This window comes from Sturnus vulgaris, chromosome 7, assembly GCF_052056855.1.
Source record: "Sturnus vulgaris isolate bStuVul1 chromosome 7, bStuVul1.hap1, whole genome shotgun sequence".
Taxonomy (NCBI): Eukaryota; Metazoa; Chordata; class Aves; order Passeriformes; family Sturnidae; genus Sturnus; species Sturnus vulgaris.
The window spans coordinates 14,629,176-14,647,922 of record NC_142249.1 but is presented as its reverse complement, the minus strand read 5'-3'; the positions used below and the strand labels follow the sequence as shown (position 1 = coordinate 14,647,922).

At 42.0% G+C, this 18,747-nt stretch overlaps 2 protein-coding genes across 6 annotated transcripts; both read right to left on the bottom strand.

Annotated features, from left to right (window-relative positions):
- Window positions 1–670: 670 nt before the first annotated feature.
- Window positions 671–5,166, bottom strand: LOC106855095 (caspase-8-like). The gene is made up of 7 exons (XM_014879478.2): window positions 4,809–5,166; window positions 4,457–4,562; window positions 3,209–3,344; window positions 3,007–3,119; window positions 2,518–2,656; window positions 1,490–1,991; window positions 671–1,204 (listed from the first exon to the last, which is right to left on the bottom strand). The coding sequence occupies exons 1-7, from the start codon at window positions 5,114–5,116 to the stop codon at window positions 1,069–1,071; spliced, it is 1,440 nt and encodes a 479-aa protein (XP_014734964.1). The 5' UTR covers window positions 5,117–5,166; the 3' UTR covers window positions 671–1,068.
- Window positions 5,167–7,038: 1,872 nt separating this feature from the next.
- CASP8 (caspase 8) lies at window positions 7,039–18,379 on the bottom strand. Of its 5 annotated transcripts, XM_088167849.1 has the most exons (9): window positions 18,054–18,379; window positions 17,833–17,935; window positions 13,783–14,112; window positions 13,424–13,529; window positions 12,304–12,442; window positions 10,830–10,909; window positions 10,067–10,178; window positions 8,554–9,040; window positions 7,039–7,844 (listed from the first exon to the last, which is right to left on the bottom strand). In XM_088167849.1, the coding sequence occupies exons 3-9, from the start codon at window positions 14,091–14,093 to the stop codon at window positions 7,712–7,714; spliced, it is 1,368 nt and encodes a 455-aa protein (XP_088023975.1). In that variant the 5' UTR covers window positions 14,094–14,112; window positions 17,833–17,935; window positions 18,054–18,379; the 3' UTR covers window positions 7,039–7,711. The 5 variants fall into 5 exon arrangements, with proteins under 5 accessions (XP_088023975.1, XP_014734869.2, XP_088023976.1 ...); XM_014879383.2 differs by lacking the exon at window positions 17,833–17,935; XM_088167850.1 differs by lacking the exon at window positions 17,833–17,935 and having other exon boundaries at window positions 13,783–14,010; window positions 18,054–18,373.
- Between the last annotated feature and the right edge of the window lie 368 nt (window positions 18,380–18,747).

Genomic DNA, 18,747 nt, shown 5'->3' with positions numbered 1-18,747 from the left:
CAAGCTTAGTGAAGTGAGTTGGGATCTGCACAAGTGGTGGCTTTAGAAGCCAATAAATTGATTTAGATAGTATTTAAGTGTTTTAATGATTAAGTGATTTAAATGAATCTGTTCATATTTTCTGGTACCTCAGAGGGTTTTGTGCATAGGTGGTGCTTTGGGGTTTTTTCCGTCCTCTCTTTTACAGCAGATAGTGTTTTCCTCTAGGATAACAGTGTTAGCACTGCAGCGTTGGCTAACACCACCATGGTTGTTTTATCATCTCAGTAGCTGATGTTATGTGAGCTCTACAGATTTGTGACAAATGGGGGTAGACATTGAAGCAGTTCTGTGTGCATGCTCACCCTGGGAGGCGATATAAAATGTTTTAAGGAGCTGACTGCTTACCTAGTGACTTTGCCTGTGCTTAGAACTAAGACTCAAAGATCAGCAAGGTAAGTGAACATAGGATAACTGGACATCTTCAACCATGAAGCTGTACTACAGCAACTGATTTTCACTGCTGAGACTATTCTATGTAGAGCATACCCAGAAATCCAGATCACAGACACATCCTTTTGAGGATTCCAGATGACAAATGCTTAACTTTATCTTGAAGTGTACCAAGCCACTAAGAATGAATGATTCTAATTGATGGGGACAAGTAACAAAACACACAGATGTGAGCTGATTATATCTTATAAAATTTACAGCACTCCTCCCTTTATTTTGGAAAAGTTAGGCATAAAGTACACAAGGTTTATAATGGTTGTCTTCTAAAAGTTGCCTTGTAAAATACCTTATGAAAGCAATAGCAATGTGGTACAGCTGGTAAGAGAACAGTGTATTTTAGCCAGCAAGCCACTGAGAGAGATCAGAGATGGTCTCAAGTTCAAACTGTTAATACAAATTGATGTATTAATACAAATTTATTATGGCTTTTTCTCCTCAGTCATACTATCAATTAAAAATATCTGCTCTTTTGCTAAGAGCAGGCAGTGAATGCTTGTTGTGCTGGACTGAATTCTGAGCTGAAACCAGCCAATTCCAGGTTGCAGCAGCTCTCTCTGCCATGCAGTTCCCTCCCATTTAGTTGACAGGAAAGATAAGCCTCTTCCTCAGTGTGAAACTGGGCTGTGGCATCTGCTTCTTTGCATCCCGCTCAGAAGTTTTTCTGCTCACTTCTCGATTTACCGCTGTGAGGATGGTGAGAACATCTTCTCCTCTGCAAAGACACAAGTACAGTTTGTACTAGGCAGTTAATATCAGCAAAATAACATTCTTACTCTCCTGATATACCCCAGTGCTAACGGCTCTTGTTTTAATAGGCTTCAGAGCACTTCCCTAAATTGAACAGTTTGCATGGTGCTGCTCTATCCTACATCACTGTTTTCACTCTGGATGAGCATTCTCACTGCATATCATCTACTTCTGCATCTAAATCAAATTCCTGTCATCCAGAAGGAAAATTTAGCTGTTGCCAAAAATAAGCTTATAGAAACATAGGTACCGAGGACAGCTGTACTCCAGGTGCTGGCACAGTGCCTGTATGTACCAGGTTCCCTCCCTGGGATTTCTGTAGGAGACATAATCCTGTAGGGTGGCCATGCCCAGGAGGAAGTCTGCCTCTGCAGGGATGCAGTCAAGCTGAAACCTTCCATACTGTTCTACAGAAGAATCTTGCTCTCCAGAATCTGTTTCGATGGTCACACCTTTATGGAAAGCGTCACCTTGGCAGGCCTGAATAAAAAAAACTTTTGGTTTTCCAGCAAGTGAATTGCAATTCTGTGCAGTGAAAGAAGTGGTCAGTTCCCGGATAGGTACTTCCTGCCCATCAACACCATATATAATGCCTTTTTTCCCATGAGACAGGATACAGCAAACAAAACAGTCCTTGTCCTCATGGTCTTCACTCTGGAAGATATTCACAGTCTTACGGATTTCTTCTGCAGTGAGGTCTCTGTATTCTTCTACTCTAAAATGAAGCTTGCTAAAGACATTCCTCAGAGCCGCTGGAAAGCAAAGAGAGGGGAAATTGGAGACATTTCATTATATGAAGCTTGGACTCTGCAATTGCGAATTGCATTTCAAGACATTAATGGTCATCTGCTACATAACTACATCCACGTAGCTACAGTCCTGGTCTAAAAATACTCTAGTAGTCTAATCACTAATCATATCTCTACTGAGTTCCCTTAATTGTCATTAAAAGGTTTTGTTGCATAATTCTGCGTATTTTAGAATAAATATGCATAAGGCTGATGGAAAGCTAGCCTAGCTTGTAAAGTCCAGGCTCAGAGTCCTGCTTAAGGTTGCAGTAACCTCACTAAAACTGCAAAATGCAAGTTAACTGTTCAGTGTCAGGCACTAAAAACTTGATGCTTTGATTAGGACTTGTCAGCACAATAAACAGAGCCAACTGAACCACTACAACAAAAGTAATCCTAGAAAGGGAAGGCTGAAATTCAGACCTTTAGAAAGAGAAACAAGGTTTCTATTTTTAAAGATTCATAGACTCATCTTTAATATTCACTGTACCTGCATCCACATCTGTCCCATTCCGATCCTTCATATGTTTGTGTTCTAGCACTCCTTCCCTAGCTTTTGCAAAATTGTGATTATTCAGGATCAGGCACACTCCACAGGGTCGGCTGGTCATTTTGTAAGCTTCAAGAAGCTGAAAAGAAAGACTCCTGGTGAAACTCCTGAGCTCTCCTCCAAGTGCTCTTTAGCTGTTGGGAGTGACAGAGCAGGGTACAGAGGCAGCTGGTCTCCTTTCCAGGCAGCTCTTCCCCCAAAAGCTTTAGTCCCAGGGCCTGGCAGTGCCCACCCCACTGCCCTTGGCAGTCTGTGCAGGACAGCGTCCTGCTGGACAACCAAAGTCAGGCTCAGCCCACACGGGCTGCTCTGTTCACTCACATCTGTGTGCCAAGCCAGCTGCTAACTGCCTAATAACTGCTCACTTCATGGAGGGGTGAGCTCTTCTAAGATAAAATTACGATGTTTCTAAGAAATGAACTAACTTACCTGGGAAGAATTAAAACTGCCAGGAGGATCAGGTACTACAGATGACACCAGATGTCTCTCAGGGCGTCTTGTGCTGCCCCTCCCTTCCTCTGTGATGAGCATCTCTTCCTGGCCTGCAGAGCATTCATCATTAGTGCTGTACAATACCTATACATCAATTCGAGAATAACTACAGGGAAGAGATTGTTTTGTTCTGTTTTACCATAAAGGTTTAATCCATCTTCGATTCTGTTCCACAGGTTGATGTTAACTTTTTCACAGAGACTCTTCAACATACTTAGGTTGTCTTTCCCCAGAAGGCCCTTCTTCTCCATCTCAGTGAGAATGTCGAGCATTGTCTGGGTAAACAGAAAGGCAGTTTGGTCTTGGGGCACCTCCATGCTGCCACTGGGAGTAAAGCTGCAGCATGTGCACTTAAACTTCAATGTAGTGACAGCACCACATGAGAACCACAGAGTCTGTCCAGCTGACTGGGAGCTCAGGGGAGATCTCAGCTGAGCCAATGAATCCTAATTCAACAAAATCTACAAGTACTATTAAGTACCAACATCTTCTCATAACATACTCATTTCCTTCTGTAGCTCAGAGGTGCCAAGATCTAACCCAGGAATATGTAACAATATTTTTGATGATTGCTTTCATTCAACTTTCAGTGGCTATTGTGCACTCAAAACAGAAAGAAACAGAAGAATCACTGCAGTGACCACCTTAAGCACTGGCAAAAAGGGTATAATGTCACATGATGATGTAAAGGCTGCTCTGAAGTAAAAGGGGACCCAAGGGACAGAAACTTGTCAGTGAGTGGCAGAGCACAGTGGTCACCCCAAGAATTTACTTGAACAGCTCTCACAGTCTCCCCTCTAAGAAAAGAAGGAAAATCCTCAAAACTTTTATTAGACAGAACGAAGTACCAAGGAGTGTCAGAACTGCAGGCTGGGACAGCATAAAAGCACTGGATCTCCTGCAAGGCTAGTTGTAAATTCCAACTCATTTGACCTAGCCTTTAGAAGAATCTGCTGCTTAGATCTGTATTTTCCGCATTTAAAAAGAAAATAATAAAATAATATCCACAGCAGGTCACTTTCTCTATTTGATAATGGCTTAGAAAGAAAAAAAAAAAAAAAGTCTGTTGGGCAAGATAAGTAAATGTGCTCATGAGTTTTTTGTTGATTAAAGCCACTGAATGCCCCGAGTCCCATGTGGTGCTTGGATGTGATGGCCTCAGTGCCTGGAACTCCTGGCACTGCTGGCTGTGACTCTGCTGCAAAAGCTGTGCCCAACACCAGCACAAACAAGCCCCGTATGCACCCAGGGGCACCCTTTTTCTTGTGCTGTTTTCACCGTACAAATGACACCATAAAGAGGAGTGACGCTCGTTCCTCCATGAGCAACACAATTACCTCTATGGTTTATAGTAATATTTATTTTAAAGTATTGAAGAGATACTTACAGTCCCATGGGTTAGCTTGCTTTTTGGTAATTCTTCGACCAAATGTAACTTGAAAGACATCAGCTCATCTTCGGTGGTATCTTCGGACAGGTGAAAGAGCAAGTATCTAAAGAAGTAGAGGGCATTGTTTCATCGTATTTTCGAGCACAACTTAACTCCGTACTTCTCCTGCTCCTCTTGTCTACTGTCCTCCCGGCATATATTTCCCCTTTTTCCCGTTTTAGGTGGAGGACACAAGTCCCAGGACCGCCTGAAGTCAAACCCTTCAGCCTAGTGTTGAGAGGAGGTGAGGGCGGTCCCGGACAGAATGAGGCGGGCAGCCGGGCCAGCCGAGCCCGGCGCCCTCACCCACCTGAAGGGCGGCACCCGCGCCCCGCCCGGCTCCCGCAGCTCCCTCTCCACCTGCTCCCGGCTGGAGCCCAGGTGGGCAACCAGGAGGTCGATCCGCCCGATGCGGTAGAGCAGCTCCCTGAGGAAGGCCAGGTTTCCCGCCTCCAGCAAACCCATCTCCTGCAACGCTTCGAAGAAGTCGTGCGGGCTCCGGGCGTCTTCCAGCTTCCTCCTGGGGACGTGCTCCCGGCTAAGGAATTTCAGCGCCACCAGCTCAGCCTCGTCCAGCTCCTCGCTGATCGCCAACAGCCGTCCCCGGGGCAGCTCCATGGCCGCGTAGGACGGAGGACAGGGCGGGGCCCGGCCCGGGGCGGTGCTTCCCTCTGGATTATTTAAACTTCCGGAGCGAAACACCCCTCAGTTGCTTGGGGAACGGCGTATTTTGGGGCTGTGCTGCTCACATTGCCGCCTGGTCTTGAGAGCTGGACGAGCTTACGCAGATGGTCGGAGTACTCGGGTGGTGGGTGTCTCACCACAGCCCCTGCAATGGGAGAAGCTGGCAGCCAGCTGAACACGGGTTGCATCCTCACACGTGCCACCAGACTTTCCTAAGGGTAGCACGGTTTCAAGTCATCCTAAAACCATTCGAGTGAATGACAAACTTCCCACAGGAGGTGGGCATAAAGAGCTCTCTGGGAAACTGCTGTTAAATTGAAAGAATAAGTAGCAAAATGTGAATGACTGGGCAAGGACTGACGCCCCTGGACAGCATTATCTCTTCTTCAACTAACAGTCCTCCCCAGCTCTCATAAGTGCTTTCCTTTTCAAATAGCACTACTCTGATCTTGCCTGCTTTTAGTTTAAGTCTGCAGGACTTCAAGTCACCAGCTTTTCTTTCCTACCAGACTTCTGGCTCCGCTTTCTGGTGGCAGTGCTTCTGCTGTCTGAAAACAAAACAGAATTAAGTGCCAGGCTTTTGACTGGATTTGGCCTCCTAGCCATGAGCTAGGAGGAAGGAAAAGGCAAAGTAAAAAACAAAGCTGAGGGCCTTCAGAGAGAAAAAATGATTGCCCCTCACCGTTCTCTAGCTTGTGCTACAGAGAGAAAAGAGTCAGGAAATTGCAGAACCTTCTTACCACTGAGCTCCGTGGGAGGGACACAAATCCGAGTAAAAACCTACCAGGCACACTTGGCTCAGAACCACAAAACTCAAAGTGTGTTTTCTCCTTCCCTAATTGCTGCATGACCTACATAAGAATTCACAGTATGGCTGTTTTCTGCAGTTCTTTAAAGGATTTTGATGGGGTTTTTTCTTCCTCTCAGTAGGTCTTCATCCACAAGTGATAATGGTAAACTATGGAAGTGGCTGGATTTTAAGAGGCAGAACAAAATCAAATCAATTTAAATCACAGAGTGTGACTGATCAGCATCCTCTGTAGCCCTCCCTCCAGCGGAGGACAGCTCAGAGGAGAAGGAACAAAAACCACACCATCTCCGGGAAGAACAGATAATAAAGAAAGTCAAATTTATCTCAACACCAGGGAGATTGGAGGGTGACCTTAGTTTTTAGGGAAGACATTTGCACCTGTGAATCATCAGGTACCCTAAGACAATTAAAAGGAATAATGTCTTCCTGAGCAAGTCAGGCCACCATGAAGGGTGTGGATACGTGGCTCACCCAAAGCCAACATAAAAGTATAAAAGCTGGACAACTGTTAAAACATTTAAACTTTGAAAAGAGCAATGGGCTTGAGCTGGCGTCCTCCCACGTTCCACCATGACTGGGAACGTGCAGGGTCATGACGGATAGTACACCTATGTAGCTGTCTTACCCTACCAAATCAAAATCCTGTGTAGCCCCAAAGATACCAAATAATTAGATTTGATTAAAATTGATTTGAATTCCTCCTCATGTAGAATAGCTGAAAGAACTTGGTCTGAGTGTATTGAACTCTGACACAGAAATATGAGAAACAGAAATGCTATAGATTTACCACTTCACTTCTGGAGCAGCTTCCACCTTCCAACAAGTTTCTCACTGAGGAAGCAGTTACTGAATGGCTCTACAGGCATCAACTGCCATTATCATGACAGTCCTGAACTTACTCTTTCCTACCATCTCTCCAGTTGCTGCCCCTCGGAGTAACTGCCAAGGAACACTCCAACAAGAGCTAAATTACTTCTGCTGGGGTAAAAGTGCTGACTATCCCTCAGAAAGCTCATCCAGGAGAGGAACACACCACAAACCGAGGTGATATAAAAACAAAGAGAATTTATTATAACAGAAACATAGTTACACAGCTTACTTCTAGTATTCTACAGTCATTCAAGACACACTGTGTCCTGAGAGCTCTGAGAAAGTGTAGACTTTTATTATTGAAAAACTTATACAGCTGGGCTGTATAAGTAAAGTAAATTATTGTCATTAACTAAACCAAATATTTAGAAGAACCAAACTAACATAATCATTATCATAAACTATCATAATCAAAACAGACAATTATTTACCCGCAGGTAAGACAGTTACAACCTGCTACCTGGGAATGCATCTGGCATTCTGAATCTGTTCTTTTTTCAGATTTTAGGGACTTGAAACAACTTAACACACAAATGGGGCTTCTTTGACATTTCCAATAACTTTTATAATATTACTTGAAAGTCCTTTCTCACTTGAAACCCAGACTGAACATATTCCACTTCTTCTGCTGGACAAAAATGATCTGTAGTTTTCCCCACCCTTACCCAACTGATCCAGGAGTTGGAAGACTGATTCAATATGGAAGCTGGAAAATTTAGGTCCCATGCCTCATTAAAGGGCTGGGGCTACTACACAAATCCAGATAATTTCTTATGCAGATTCACTTCCATGTCCAAGCCCACTCCAGATGTCATTCCTAACCGAGTGTATTCTTATTTGTCTACTTTTCATTGTGGAACTTCAAAGATCAATTGCTTCAGTAGAGTTGATGTTATCTTTGGCATCTGCTTAGATCCATCTAATTCTCTTTCTGCTACTTCATTGTTCACTTCTGTCAGGATGGTTGTGAGATCCACACGCCTGAACAAAAACAAAGAGAAGTTACATTGAAACACACGGTACTTGCAGCTCAGCCAAAAAGGATGCTGTGTGTTTGCCCCAGTAAAATGGTATCCCAGGGAAGGCTGGTATCTTCCTCACCCAATTGCCACTGAAATTTCACATTCCATTGAATAGCCACAGAATTCAGTGTGTTTGGAGGAAATAAAAGCAACCTCCATGTAGCATTGCTTTGGTTACAGCCACAAGAAGTCACCGAGATGAAACAAACCTATACATTCTCCATGTCTTCTTCTGGATGCCATGAGAAAATGATATCTGAAGGAAAATTCTATTTTCTAAATGAAGTTTATGAGGAGATGGGTGGGAGGCAAAAACAAAAAGTATGCCTACAAAACACTGGGGGGTTTTGTCTGTGTAATCACTCAACAAATTCACCTCTAATCAGGTGTCATTGGAAGAAAAATAGTTTATCAGTCAAAAAATGTTAAAAAAGACACAAACACGCTTGTTTGTGTGTAGTGTTGCAGGAAAATCAGGGGAAGTCACTTATACTTTGGCTCATCTGTAGAAGACTAACAGTGCCCAGTTTCAAAATAAATACTGTTCTCCACTGTCCTGCATGTGAGAAGCATTAATTACAAATGAAACTACTGTGTTTTGGCACAGCATGCTTAAGTATGCACATCTGCAATACCCCAAATATACAAGAATTAGAAATAGTACTTACTGTGGGCAAAGCAACTTCATCTTCTTACAGAGGGATTGAATGTAAACACTGCCAGTCTCACTGCGGAAGGACACGTAGTCATCCACTGTAGACATGCCAATCAGAATATCAGCCCTATCAGGAATGGAAATCGAAGGACTAGCATCCACCTCAAGATGTCCAAAAGAGTCTGCTTCTACTGTAACAGATGGATGATGTCTAGAGCCTTGGCAAGCCTGGATGATAAACACCTTGGGTTTGCCAGCGAGAGAAGGACAATTAGTTCCAGTGAAGCAGGAGACTAATTCTTCAATATTTACGCACTCATCATCAACACCTTTTATTTTGTCTTTTTCACCATGGGAGAAAATGAAACAAACAAAACAGTCCATATTTCTGTGATCTCTTTTGCTGTATTCTTTAACTGTCTCACGTATTTTTTTTCCTTCTAGATCCATGTACTCAACTGTCTCAAACTGAAGCCACTCAAAAACCCTCTTCACAGCCTCTGGGGAAAAAATCAGAAGGAACTTGTTAGTGACAAGGAAGATGCTGAGACATCAGTGTCTGTGTGGTAGATAAGATATTAGCAGAAGCATTCAAATCCCACCAGTAAAATCACCTGACTGGCTCTTAACCTGCCAAAGCCTGTTAGAAAAACCCAAATGCCTAATTTACCTAATTTTATTTTTTTTTTTAATATGACTGGGTTAAGACTCATGCTCTCTAGAACAAAAACAGGTTTCAGATTCTATGTTGTACTGGTACAAATTTGTGACATTTACTGTGTTAAAGCAAGCTTTAACTATGCACTGCATAGTAGTCTCAGGTGCCTAAGAATGACACCTGGCAAGTTAAAGAAGTGCCACCTCTTTAGAATGACAAATTCTGCCACTCTTTAATGAAGTAGGTCCCTCATTCTGTGTGAATGGTCAATGCAGCAAGAAGGAAATCAAAATAACCTGCTCCCAAATGCTATGAAGACTTCTTGGCAAATGGTGGCCTAATTGTAGTGTGGGCAGAGAGAAAGTAGCTGGGAAAAAAGCAGCCTGTAAATGGACTGGATAGAGTTAAAATATCTGTGAAATCTCCTTTCAGGAATCTGATTTTACTTTTTTATTCTTGTTTATCATAAAAGTGACTTTCAGGAAGACAGGCTTTAAGGAAAGTTACAGAGCATTTATTTGAGCATTGAAGAGCATTTGAGGACTTAAAATATTTTTCTATGATAGCTAAGAACTAAAAACATTCAGAAATTGGAAAGGTGGGATAATAATCACTTTTTCACTAGTTGTACATACTATCAATTAAGACAATGCCTTTTTCCTAGACAAGAAGTAGATTCTTCTTTAAGCCATAGCTAAATGTTGGAAGTGGCATATTTCCAATTGGTACATTGACTGCCACTCCAGTCTCTGGAGGCCAAGGAGTACCATGGTCATGATTCTTCTTCACAGCAAAGATTAGATAATTGTTTTGGAGAATTATCAGAGAAGAAAACCCAAACCAGTAATTGGATTTAAAAAGTACTTACCTCCGTCATGCAATGTTCCCTCTCTATTGAGAAGTGGATTTTTAAAAATGTGGTTGTTAAGAATTAAACAGTAACCATGGGGGTTATTTTTCATCTTATATATTTTCCCATGCTGCAGAAACAACAACAACAAAAAAGCAGGTAGGAAATCAGAACCAAGCATTCAAAAGGGAAATACACTATATACAGGTTGCTGGTTCATCATTATCTAAGCACAAAAAAAATAATCACAAAGGCCAAGAAACAAGAAAGGAAAAACCTAAGTATACAATTTAGGTACAGAGGAGAGGAATCTGCATTGTCTCCCTGAACCCCTCCTCTCTCTTCAGTCAGGATATGATTTTGACATGGGAGAAGGGATCCAGAAACACAAATTTGCATGTGCATAGGAAAAGGTCCTGCACCTCACCATTTCCTCTGAGGGTCCTTGTGCAATTCCAGTGAGGCAGTGGGTTCTGCTATTCCCTTCACATCTGTCCAGGAGTACCCTGGCCAGGACTTTAATGTCCCAGTCTCCATTATCGTTAAGACTAGTTTTCTTCACTCAACTGTTTGTTCATTTCTTGCTTAAAAGGTTGCTGACAACCAAGTCCCCACAAAGAAGGCCTGATCTTGTTTGGAAAATTGGAATTGTTCCAAGGCTTACATATAGAACCAGAGCCTCTCCATCTTGGCTGCTCCACCTGCTCAGTGTTATGAATTTATGCTCCCTCTCCCAGGAGATGGATAAATACTTTAAAGGTAATCTTGAGGTATTTCTCACCTGTTTTGCTGCCTCCCCCTCTGCTCCTGGACGTGCAGACACAGACACAGGATAACGGACTTCTTCCCTAGAATAATTTTCTAAGAAGGAGAAGATAAACAAAACATTTTGGAACTAAAAGGATAAATCTTCCACTGTGCATATTTCAACACTCAAAAAGCCAGAACAAGGAGTGAGCTGGAGGGGGTTTTCACACCAGCGAGACATCAGCATTTTGTAGAGCTGGGCCAAGCACGGCTCCAGTTTCACAGACTGCTGGTTATTATAGAAGCCATGCAGGGCTGTGCTCCACTGCTTCTCTGCTCCTCTGCTCTTTTACTGGTAGCAAGATACAGATAATGAGAGGTTGAATGTGAGTAGTCATCTCAAGCAAGCCATTCACCAGCATCTCCACTGTGGGATATGTAAGTGAAAGAGGAGACCCATTTTTGTACAATAGTACAAAATGCTGATCCATTTACTTCTGAGGCTACTGTCTCTTCTCCAGAGAACTTTACTGTGTGAGTGGATGCAAGGATGCAAAATACCAGCATAATGAAAGATCTCCTCAGAGCACTTACTTGAATACGACTTTCTGAAAAAAGTGAAGAAATCATCAAATCCCTGACTCTAACCAAGGAAACAAAATCATTTTACTAATTACAAAAACGTGTTTAAATTAATTGTCAGGGCAACAAGCTCTGACACATGTTTTTTTTCTACTTATCAAGAGGACAATGTAATAACAATACTACTAGAAAGCCATTCTCCTGACACAGGACTTGCTTGCACTAGCCTCCCTTGGCAATTATCTTCTGCTCTTTTAGAGACACCAGCAGAGGACAGCAGCACAAAGATCCGCAGGGAAAACCACTAGGTAGCTCTGCAGGGCACTGCATGGACCGTTTAAATGTATCTAAGGAAACACGTCCTGAGATATTCAGAAGGAAGTTGTTACTGACTGAGACATCGTGTTTTCCTCAGCTGCAACAGCTGGGGTATACTGAAGTCCTTGAAATTTCCCATCTGGTTACAGAAAGCAACACTTCAGCCAAATGACTGCTTTTCAGGGACTGTCCTTAGACTAAGAGCAAAGGGCCTGGCTAACAGAAGATAGTGCTGACAATCTCCCAACACAAGTTTCCCCAAGTCACCTGTCACTTCTTGTCTCTTGCAGTGATCTGGAAATATGCACAAACCAGCACTGCACTTTTTCCTGAGCTGATAAATTGCATTTCTTAATGCAAAGAGAAGGCAGAAGAAAACCATTTACAAGGCACAGAACATACTTCAAGGATAGATACAAGAATCCATGATGGGATAATGAAGTAGCAGAGAACTTCAGAAATCAGAGTTCTCCAGAGCTGTTCTGCCTATCCTAGGATAACATAAGGTCTCTCCCTTATTGCTGGACTTCTAAGCTTCCAAGGATGGTGCCATAAAACTCACAAAATACCCCAGTTCTGTTCTTGAACAGCAGATTAAATAATTTTACCTTTTTTTTTTACTTCATAGGCATCAATTTTTCTCTTTAGGTCAGGTCTAACTTTCTGTAATATATCTTTCAGCATTGTGAGGTTATCTTCTTTAATTAACCCATTTATTTCCATTTCCTGAAAGACCTGCAACATTGACTGGTAAAACAAAAACACATAACCCAAACTCATCCAGTGACCTTTGATAACCACAGCATCAGGCATCTCTGCAACAGGGCAGAAGACAACATCCTCATTCCCAGAGACTGACCAGATAAAGACCTATTACTTTTTCCTCTAAACCTCATTAAAGCAAGGGTCAAGTGAATAAATACATCATCATTAAGGTTAAAGCAGGACAATTGGAAATTGCCTATAACTAGGCTATCCTGCTTTGTTTCAGCAGTACAAAGCACTGATGTGGATAACATAACATCCTGTTGTGCCTTTGTGTTCTGATGAAGTGCTGCTAAGTCCCTTAGCTATGCCATTTTGCATTTTCTATTACAGAAAAGCTGTTCAGCACTAATTTTTTTAATTAAAGCTCAATTTTCCACGAAGTTGGAGGCAAACCTGCTAATTTTCCTCTATAATACAAATAGGATTTTTAAGGAAGGTTCTTAATAATACCAAGCATTTTTATAACACAGCTCATTACAACTATTAAACTAGCTTACCCAACCTCTGAATACTTTTGGGGGAAAGTTAACAATATGTTGTTACTCCAAATTACAATAAAGAAGAAAATTTACCCATTGACACACAAAAATTCACGGTTGAACTCACATTAGGACTTGATTTTCTGTCTCCATTGTTTTTCCTTTAGCAAACCACTCTTCCTAGGTATAGCATATGTCTTATAAAGACATTTGTCTTATCAATGCCAAGCAAAGATTAAAGGAAGAGCATGCTGGATTTTGCAAGACAAGATTAAGGAGACAGGTGGTGTAGAGAAAATAGAATCAGGAGAGCAAAAAAGGCAAAGATAAAATGCAAAAAATAAGGATCCATTCTTTCACACAGCAGCTATCAAACCAGATTTTCCTGAGAGCGGGCTGCTTTCTCTTTCCTCCCTTCTTACAAGAACTAGAGGACTCTGCACTAGCCTTGCAAAAAACTTCTCAAGACAACTTTTCATACAGCATTTTCCTGGAGCTTGTTCTTTGGTAATTGTTTTTGGAGCAGGAACTTCACACTTCTGACGTCTCCTGGAATCAAGTTCTCTGCAATTCCATACAGCAGTTGCCTGACAATAAAGAATAGAGAGACCTTCAAGAAAGCTATAAGAAGTAAACGCCACAATTAAACATTTGAACTGCAAAATGCAAACTCAAAATAAGAAGTAAGCACCACAATTAAACATTTGACCTGCAAAATTCACAATGGCAAGAATTCACGTGTAATAAATACAGTTATGCTGGGATATTCACAAGACAACAGTGCAGACAGAAAAGACAGTTGACACTGAACTGTTGCATTCTGCATGCTCCTGTGTTTACCTGTAAGCTGACACCTGTGCCCTGCCCTGGACCTGCAGCTCTCTCTCCATCTCCTCCCGGCTGGAGCCCAGGTGGGCAGTCAGGAGGTCGATCCGATTGATCCGGTAGAGCAGCTCCTTCAGGAAGGACAGATTCCTCACCCCGATCATGTCTTTCTCCTGCAGCGCTTCGAAGAAGGCCTTGGGCTCCTCGATGGCTTCCAGCCTCCTCCTGGCGACATGCTCCTGGCTGAGGAATTTAAGACCGTCCAGTTCGTCTGTGACCAAAGCCTCAGAAATTTCAAAAAGCACTTTGCGGAATTCTGTACTCATTTCACACCAGGAGTTGGATCTAAACAGGAACAGCAGTTGATTTCATTTGTCAGTAAGACTAGTGCAACAACATGACATATGTAAGGGGTATCACATCATGTAGAATAGCCCAAAATAAATACATGCAATCAGAAGTATTTCAATAGAGAGAGGCTGTCTTGCTCTCGTACCTTTGATGCTTAGGCTCTTTCAATTCTCTGGACTTAAAAAAGGATATTAGAACCTCTGTGCTAAGTGACATCAGCAGAGAAAGCCATAGATCATTCCTGCTTCCTATGGTGTGTCTAGACAGTGGGAAGTACCAATGTACAGGATGTAGAATCCTGGCAGGCTGCTGCTGGTTTTGTTCAGGTTTGGGTTTTTTTTAAGTTTGATACCATTTGGGAAAAACAGCCACTTGCCAGTCTGAAATATAGACTGTGTAATAAATGAGACTACCAAATTTTACACCATAACAAGACTAATAGTCCACATGAGTATAGCTACTCTAAGCTATCTGGCTTCTCCTTTCTTTTTATACTGCTTCTGGTCAGCACACCCAAAGCACCTCTTCCTGTTTTGGTTTATCTACATCAAGTAAAACTCAGTTTCCAGCTGTCAATTAACCTGTAATATTAAAAGCAAATACAGATCCTGTCAACCTTTTTAAAAAGGCCAGAAGAATTCTTATCAAACTATCTTTGTTTCACTGAGCATGGAATACCACCTCCCTTCTCCTCTACTTTCTCCATCAGCTTTAGAAATATTAAACTTGAATTATGGAGTCAACGTTTGAGCACAAGAAGTTAGAAAATTCCAAGCCTTCCAGCTATCTCCCTCTGATACTTAAGGGACCTGCCTCTACTGATGTGACGACCCATGGGCAGGTCAGTGTCTGTTATAAATTCTTGTCAGGCTGAACAAAGATACCAGACATGTGTCAGGAGCCCTCATTGTTTGATTGTACCATCTTAACTGTAGCAACCAGCCCAGTATTTACACTCAAAAGGTATTGGCTAACATGCCCTTAAATTCCACAAGACTGGAGGCTAACAAGCCCTTAATTTTGCACAGTACACTTCACAACTCCTACAACAAACTCCTCAAAAGGTGCTGGCTCACAAGCCACAACGCCCAAAGGTGCTGTCTCACAAGTCACACCACCACTACACAAAAGTGCTGTCTCACAAGCCTCAAAAATCTCCACAAGTTTCTCCCTCCCACAACAAACTTCAAAATGGAATATGGGGTAAAATATTATAGCTGTGCAAGCCAAGAAAGAGGAGAAAGCAAAGAATATCCCGTCTTTAGATCCTGTGTTGATGCTGCCACTTGGATAATCTGGAGATGAAGAGAGAACAGAGAGGGTACAAAGGACAGAGGGGGTGTGCCGTGGTTTAACATAGTTTGATTTTTAGTTAAGGAAAAAATCCACGAGCTACAGAAGTGATTCCCTGTAAGGACCTTGACAGCTTCCTTTGGACCTGACAGAACCAATCAGCTAAGTAGTTTTAAATATTGACACCCTGTTTAACCACTTAAGAGAGCTAGAAACAACTCTGTGAAATCCCATTTAAAAATGAACAAAGCCAAGAAACTCGGATTGACGAACCAAAACCACTTCAGGGTGTGTGCCCAATCCATGTCCTGCTGTAGTTAACCTGGTGCTTGCCCGTTATCTAAATTAGACTTGTGCATTTTGTTCAGGTGTGCACAGCCAGCCTTTCCACAGGAAGTGAGCTGGGCTGGGCTGGGGACAGAGCACGAGTCTCAGGGTGGAGCAGGGAGTTGGCTCAGCACAGCACAGCGCTGCCCCACTGCCTCAGGACCCTCTCCCCTGATCACACCTCTCCTGTAGCCATGCTCAGAATGTGTGAGACAAATCAGCCTACAGCTGGCACTTAAAGGACTTGTCTCCACTTTCTTCTAAGTAAGAGACCCATTTGCCACTTCACTTTCTCGGCCCTAGGTGTAAGACACCTGGGGATCTCTGAAGAGAAACTATATAAATGCATTCAGAAGAGGTCTCTTGTCTCTTACAGAGAGACACTGGCCGTGGGAGACAGAAAAGTCGACAATGACAAAATAGAACTTCCTACTCCTACACTACTGGAATACTGCAATTCATTTTACTTACTGCAGCTGCAAATGTTTCAATAACAATACTCCAAAGCAGCCCAGCTGACTAACTGGTAATAAAATTAGCTAACAATTGTATTCTGCTCTCCTCCAAGGACCACTCTACAGCAAAGGAGCTTTTTGTGGCTTTTTGTGTGTTAGCAAGAGTGAATGTATAACTGAATCTAAAGCCTTTGCATTTCAAATGAACTTCTAAAAGAGTTAAACATGCTGTGACACAGCCCATATGATTTGTGTTCTGCCCCAAAATATTGTTTTCTTTAAATCTACTCTAACCAAACTTTTAAACAGACAAAAATCCATATAATTCAGGACATATAAACCAGTAGCATCTGAATGCGCTTAACCTCACCATTCAATGATTACCTTACTTTGTATTTCTATAATCACACGGGAAAGAATAATATTTTCTTGGTAGGTAGCTATGAAGTTATCTTCTTTCTCACATAAATCATGCCTTTCATTTAAGATACAAGAGATACTGTTTATACAAGCAAATCTTGCTTGTAAACGGAATTTTCATTTTATTTCTCAAAGGCTGTAAGTTTCAAACCCATCAAATTATTGCAGTTAGAAGAGACATGCCACCTATATGTTACATTTAAGCCTGTCTGTAATTGCATGAAGTACAAGTAAAACAATATTTAACTGCCACTGTCCTTTTCTCTCAGTTTGCTAACTTAAAGACGCAACTGATAAAAGTAAAATTAATATTAGTGGTAGTAGTAATTTAAAATCACTTACATGGGAGGACAACTCTGAACAAAGTGAGTCAGCCTGTCTCTAAAGTTCCAGGAAAAGTCTGCCAATATGGTATTGTCACATGACTTCCAAGAAGTACATTACAATGGAATAAAATGCTAAAAAAGCAGGAGATTCCCTACTTCAGGTACTTCACATTTCCATTTTCAGAGAACTGATTATTACAGAACTTGTGAGAAAAAAATAGTAAACAAGCCATGAAGTAATCAAGTTTTGCTTTTGTTTTACGGCAACAACTAAGCAGCATACCTAGTGCGTTCTAGCATAAAGCACAGCTCAGCACTTTCGCTCATACACAAGTCCTAATTAAGACAGTGAGAGATGGCTGAATCTACATATTTTCATTCAAAATATCTCACAAAATATCTCACTGCCACTGCCCTGCTGTGTCACCAGATCTGCTGTGACATCCCCTTTCTCTGAAGTCCCTCTCCAACCGATCCCAGTTTATTTTTAACAGGAATACATTTTTAAATGAAGAAAAAAAGCCAACTATTAGCACCAAATTCAGTAGTAGCACTCAGTAAATGCAGGGAAACAACTAAATATTATTCTGAAATTATTTATGTAATATACTTCCCCATTTAAAGGAGAATTTGAACATAATTAACTTCTTACATCTTCGCACTCTTTAAAGTAAATAACTCAGCCTTCAATGAATGGCATGCAAGTCGCTGGAATCGTCCATGAAGCAGGAAATAAAACAGCACTCAGTATGGCTACCAGACTCTCAGCGGACCCTCAAGGCAGCATTACCAAGAGAGTTAGGAGTGCTGAAATTTGTTAAAATTTTACAATGAAAGCAATCATTCATGGATTTCAACCTATCTATCTTTATAAACACAAAATTATACCATACCCTTTGATAGAATGAGGCGTACAAATTCCTTCCAAAAGGCACACCCTAGTACCACATCAGAAAAACTTGTTGCACTGGCGGGAATTGCGCCATCATCCAAAGGCTGGGAACAGCAGAGGAACACCACCAGCACTCTTTCATTTTCAGATCCAAAATGTTTATCTCCATGTCATTCCAAATGTCAGCATCTCTTTCCCTCCATCATTTCTTCTGTGTCTTACCTGAACCAAGACTTCAGTTGCAGTCTGAAAGAGCCACCGTGCCGTGATATGCTCTGTGACAAGTAGATAATGGCTTCTCCTCTCGATCAGCAGTTTGAAGGTCCACCCCTTTGGCAATATAGTTTCACTTTTGATTTCCTCCTCTCGTCCTTCCTGGAAATGTTACTGCCCTTTTTTAAAATTAGTCTCCCTCATTTCCCTTGGCTCCCCTGCACTCTGGTTTCCTCCAGAACTGTCTCAGTGACCCAATCTTTTCCTTGTACAGCCTGCCAAAGATTAATCTCCCTGGAAAGGGTAATTTGAGGAAGAGAAAATGGTGCGCTTCCTGCCTGCTCAGCAACTGTAGCGACTGTCCCCTGCACTGCCACAAGGCGGGATACACAGCTCCTGCACAAAAGTGACACAAGGGACGGGATACCAGCAATCTTGATTACCACTCTAAGATCATGATCTTGCCAAGATAGCAACTTCCCCAGAAGACTTTTTACACTACTTCTACTTAAATCTATCTACACAGGGGCTGCACAAGACACAACCCTTCCTTAATTTAGTAGGTGGAGAGTGCCCCAGTGCATGGGTCTACAAGCCTCAAAAGCAACCAACCTGAAGTTACAAGAAAGGTGTACAGTGTGGACAGCAAGTAATGATGAATACCTAAGTTGTACAAAACCGACCCACTGTCCCCAGGAGTTTC

Bases quoted from the DNA above. Each gene is read 5' to 3' on its own strand.
- CASP8 (XM_088167849.1), bottom strand. From the start codon at position 14,093: ATGAGTACAGAATTCCGCAAAGTGCTTTTTGAAATTTCTGAGGCTTTG. The intron at 13,530-13,782 runs GTAAACACAGGA...CTTTATTGTCAG, and splicing joins GCACAGGTGTCAGCTTACAG to GCAACTGCTGTATGGAATTG. The intron at 10,910-12,303 runs GTAAAATTATTT...TCTCCTTCTTAG, and splicing joins CTATGAAGTAAAAAAAAAAG to AAAATTATTCTAGGGAAGAA.
- LOC106855095 (XM_014879478.2), bottom strand. From the start codon at position 5,116: ATGGAGCTGCCCCGGGGACGGCTGTTGGCGATCAGCGAGGAGCTGGAC. The intron at 3,345-4,456 runs GTAAGTATCTCT...CTGTTTACCCAG, and splicing joins GCAAGCTAACCCATGGGACT to ACAATGCTCGACATTCTCAC. The intron at 2,657-3,006 runs GTAAGTTAGTTC...CTTTCTTTTCAG, and splicing joins GCAGTTTTAATTCTTCCCAG to CTTCTTGAAGCTTACAAAAT.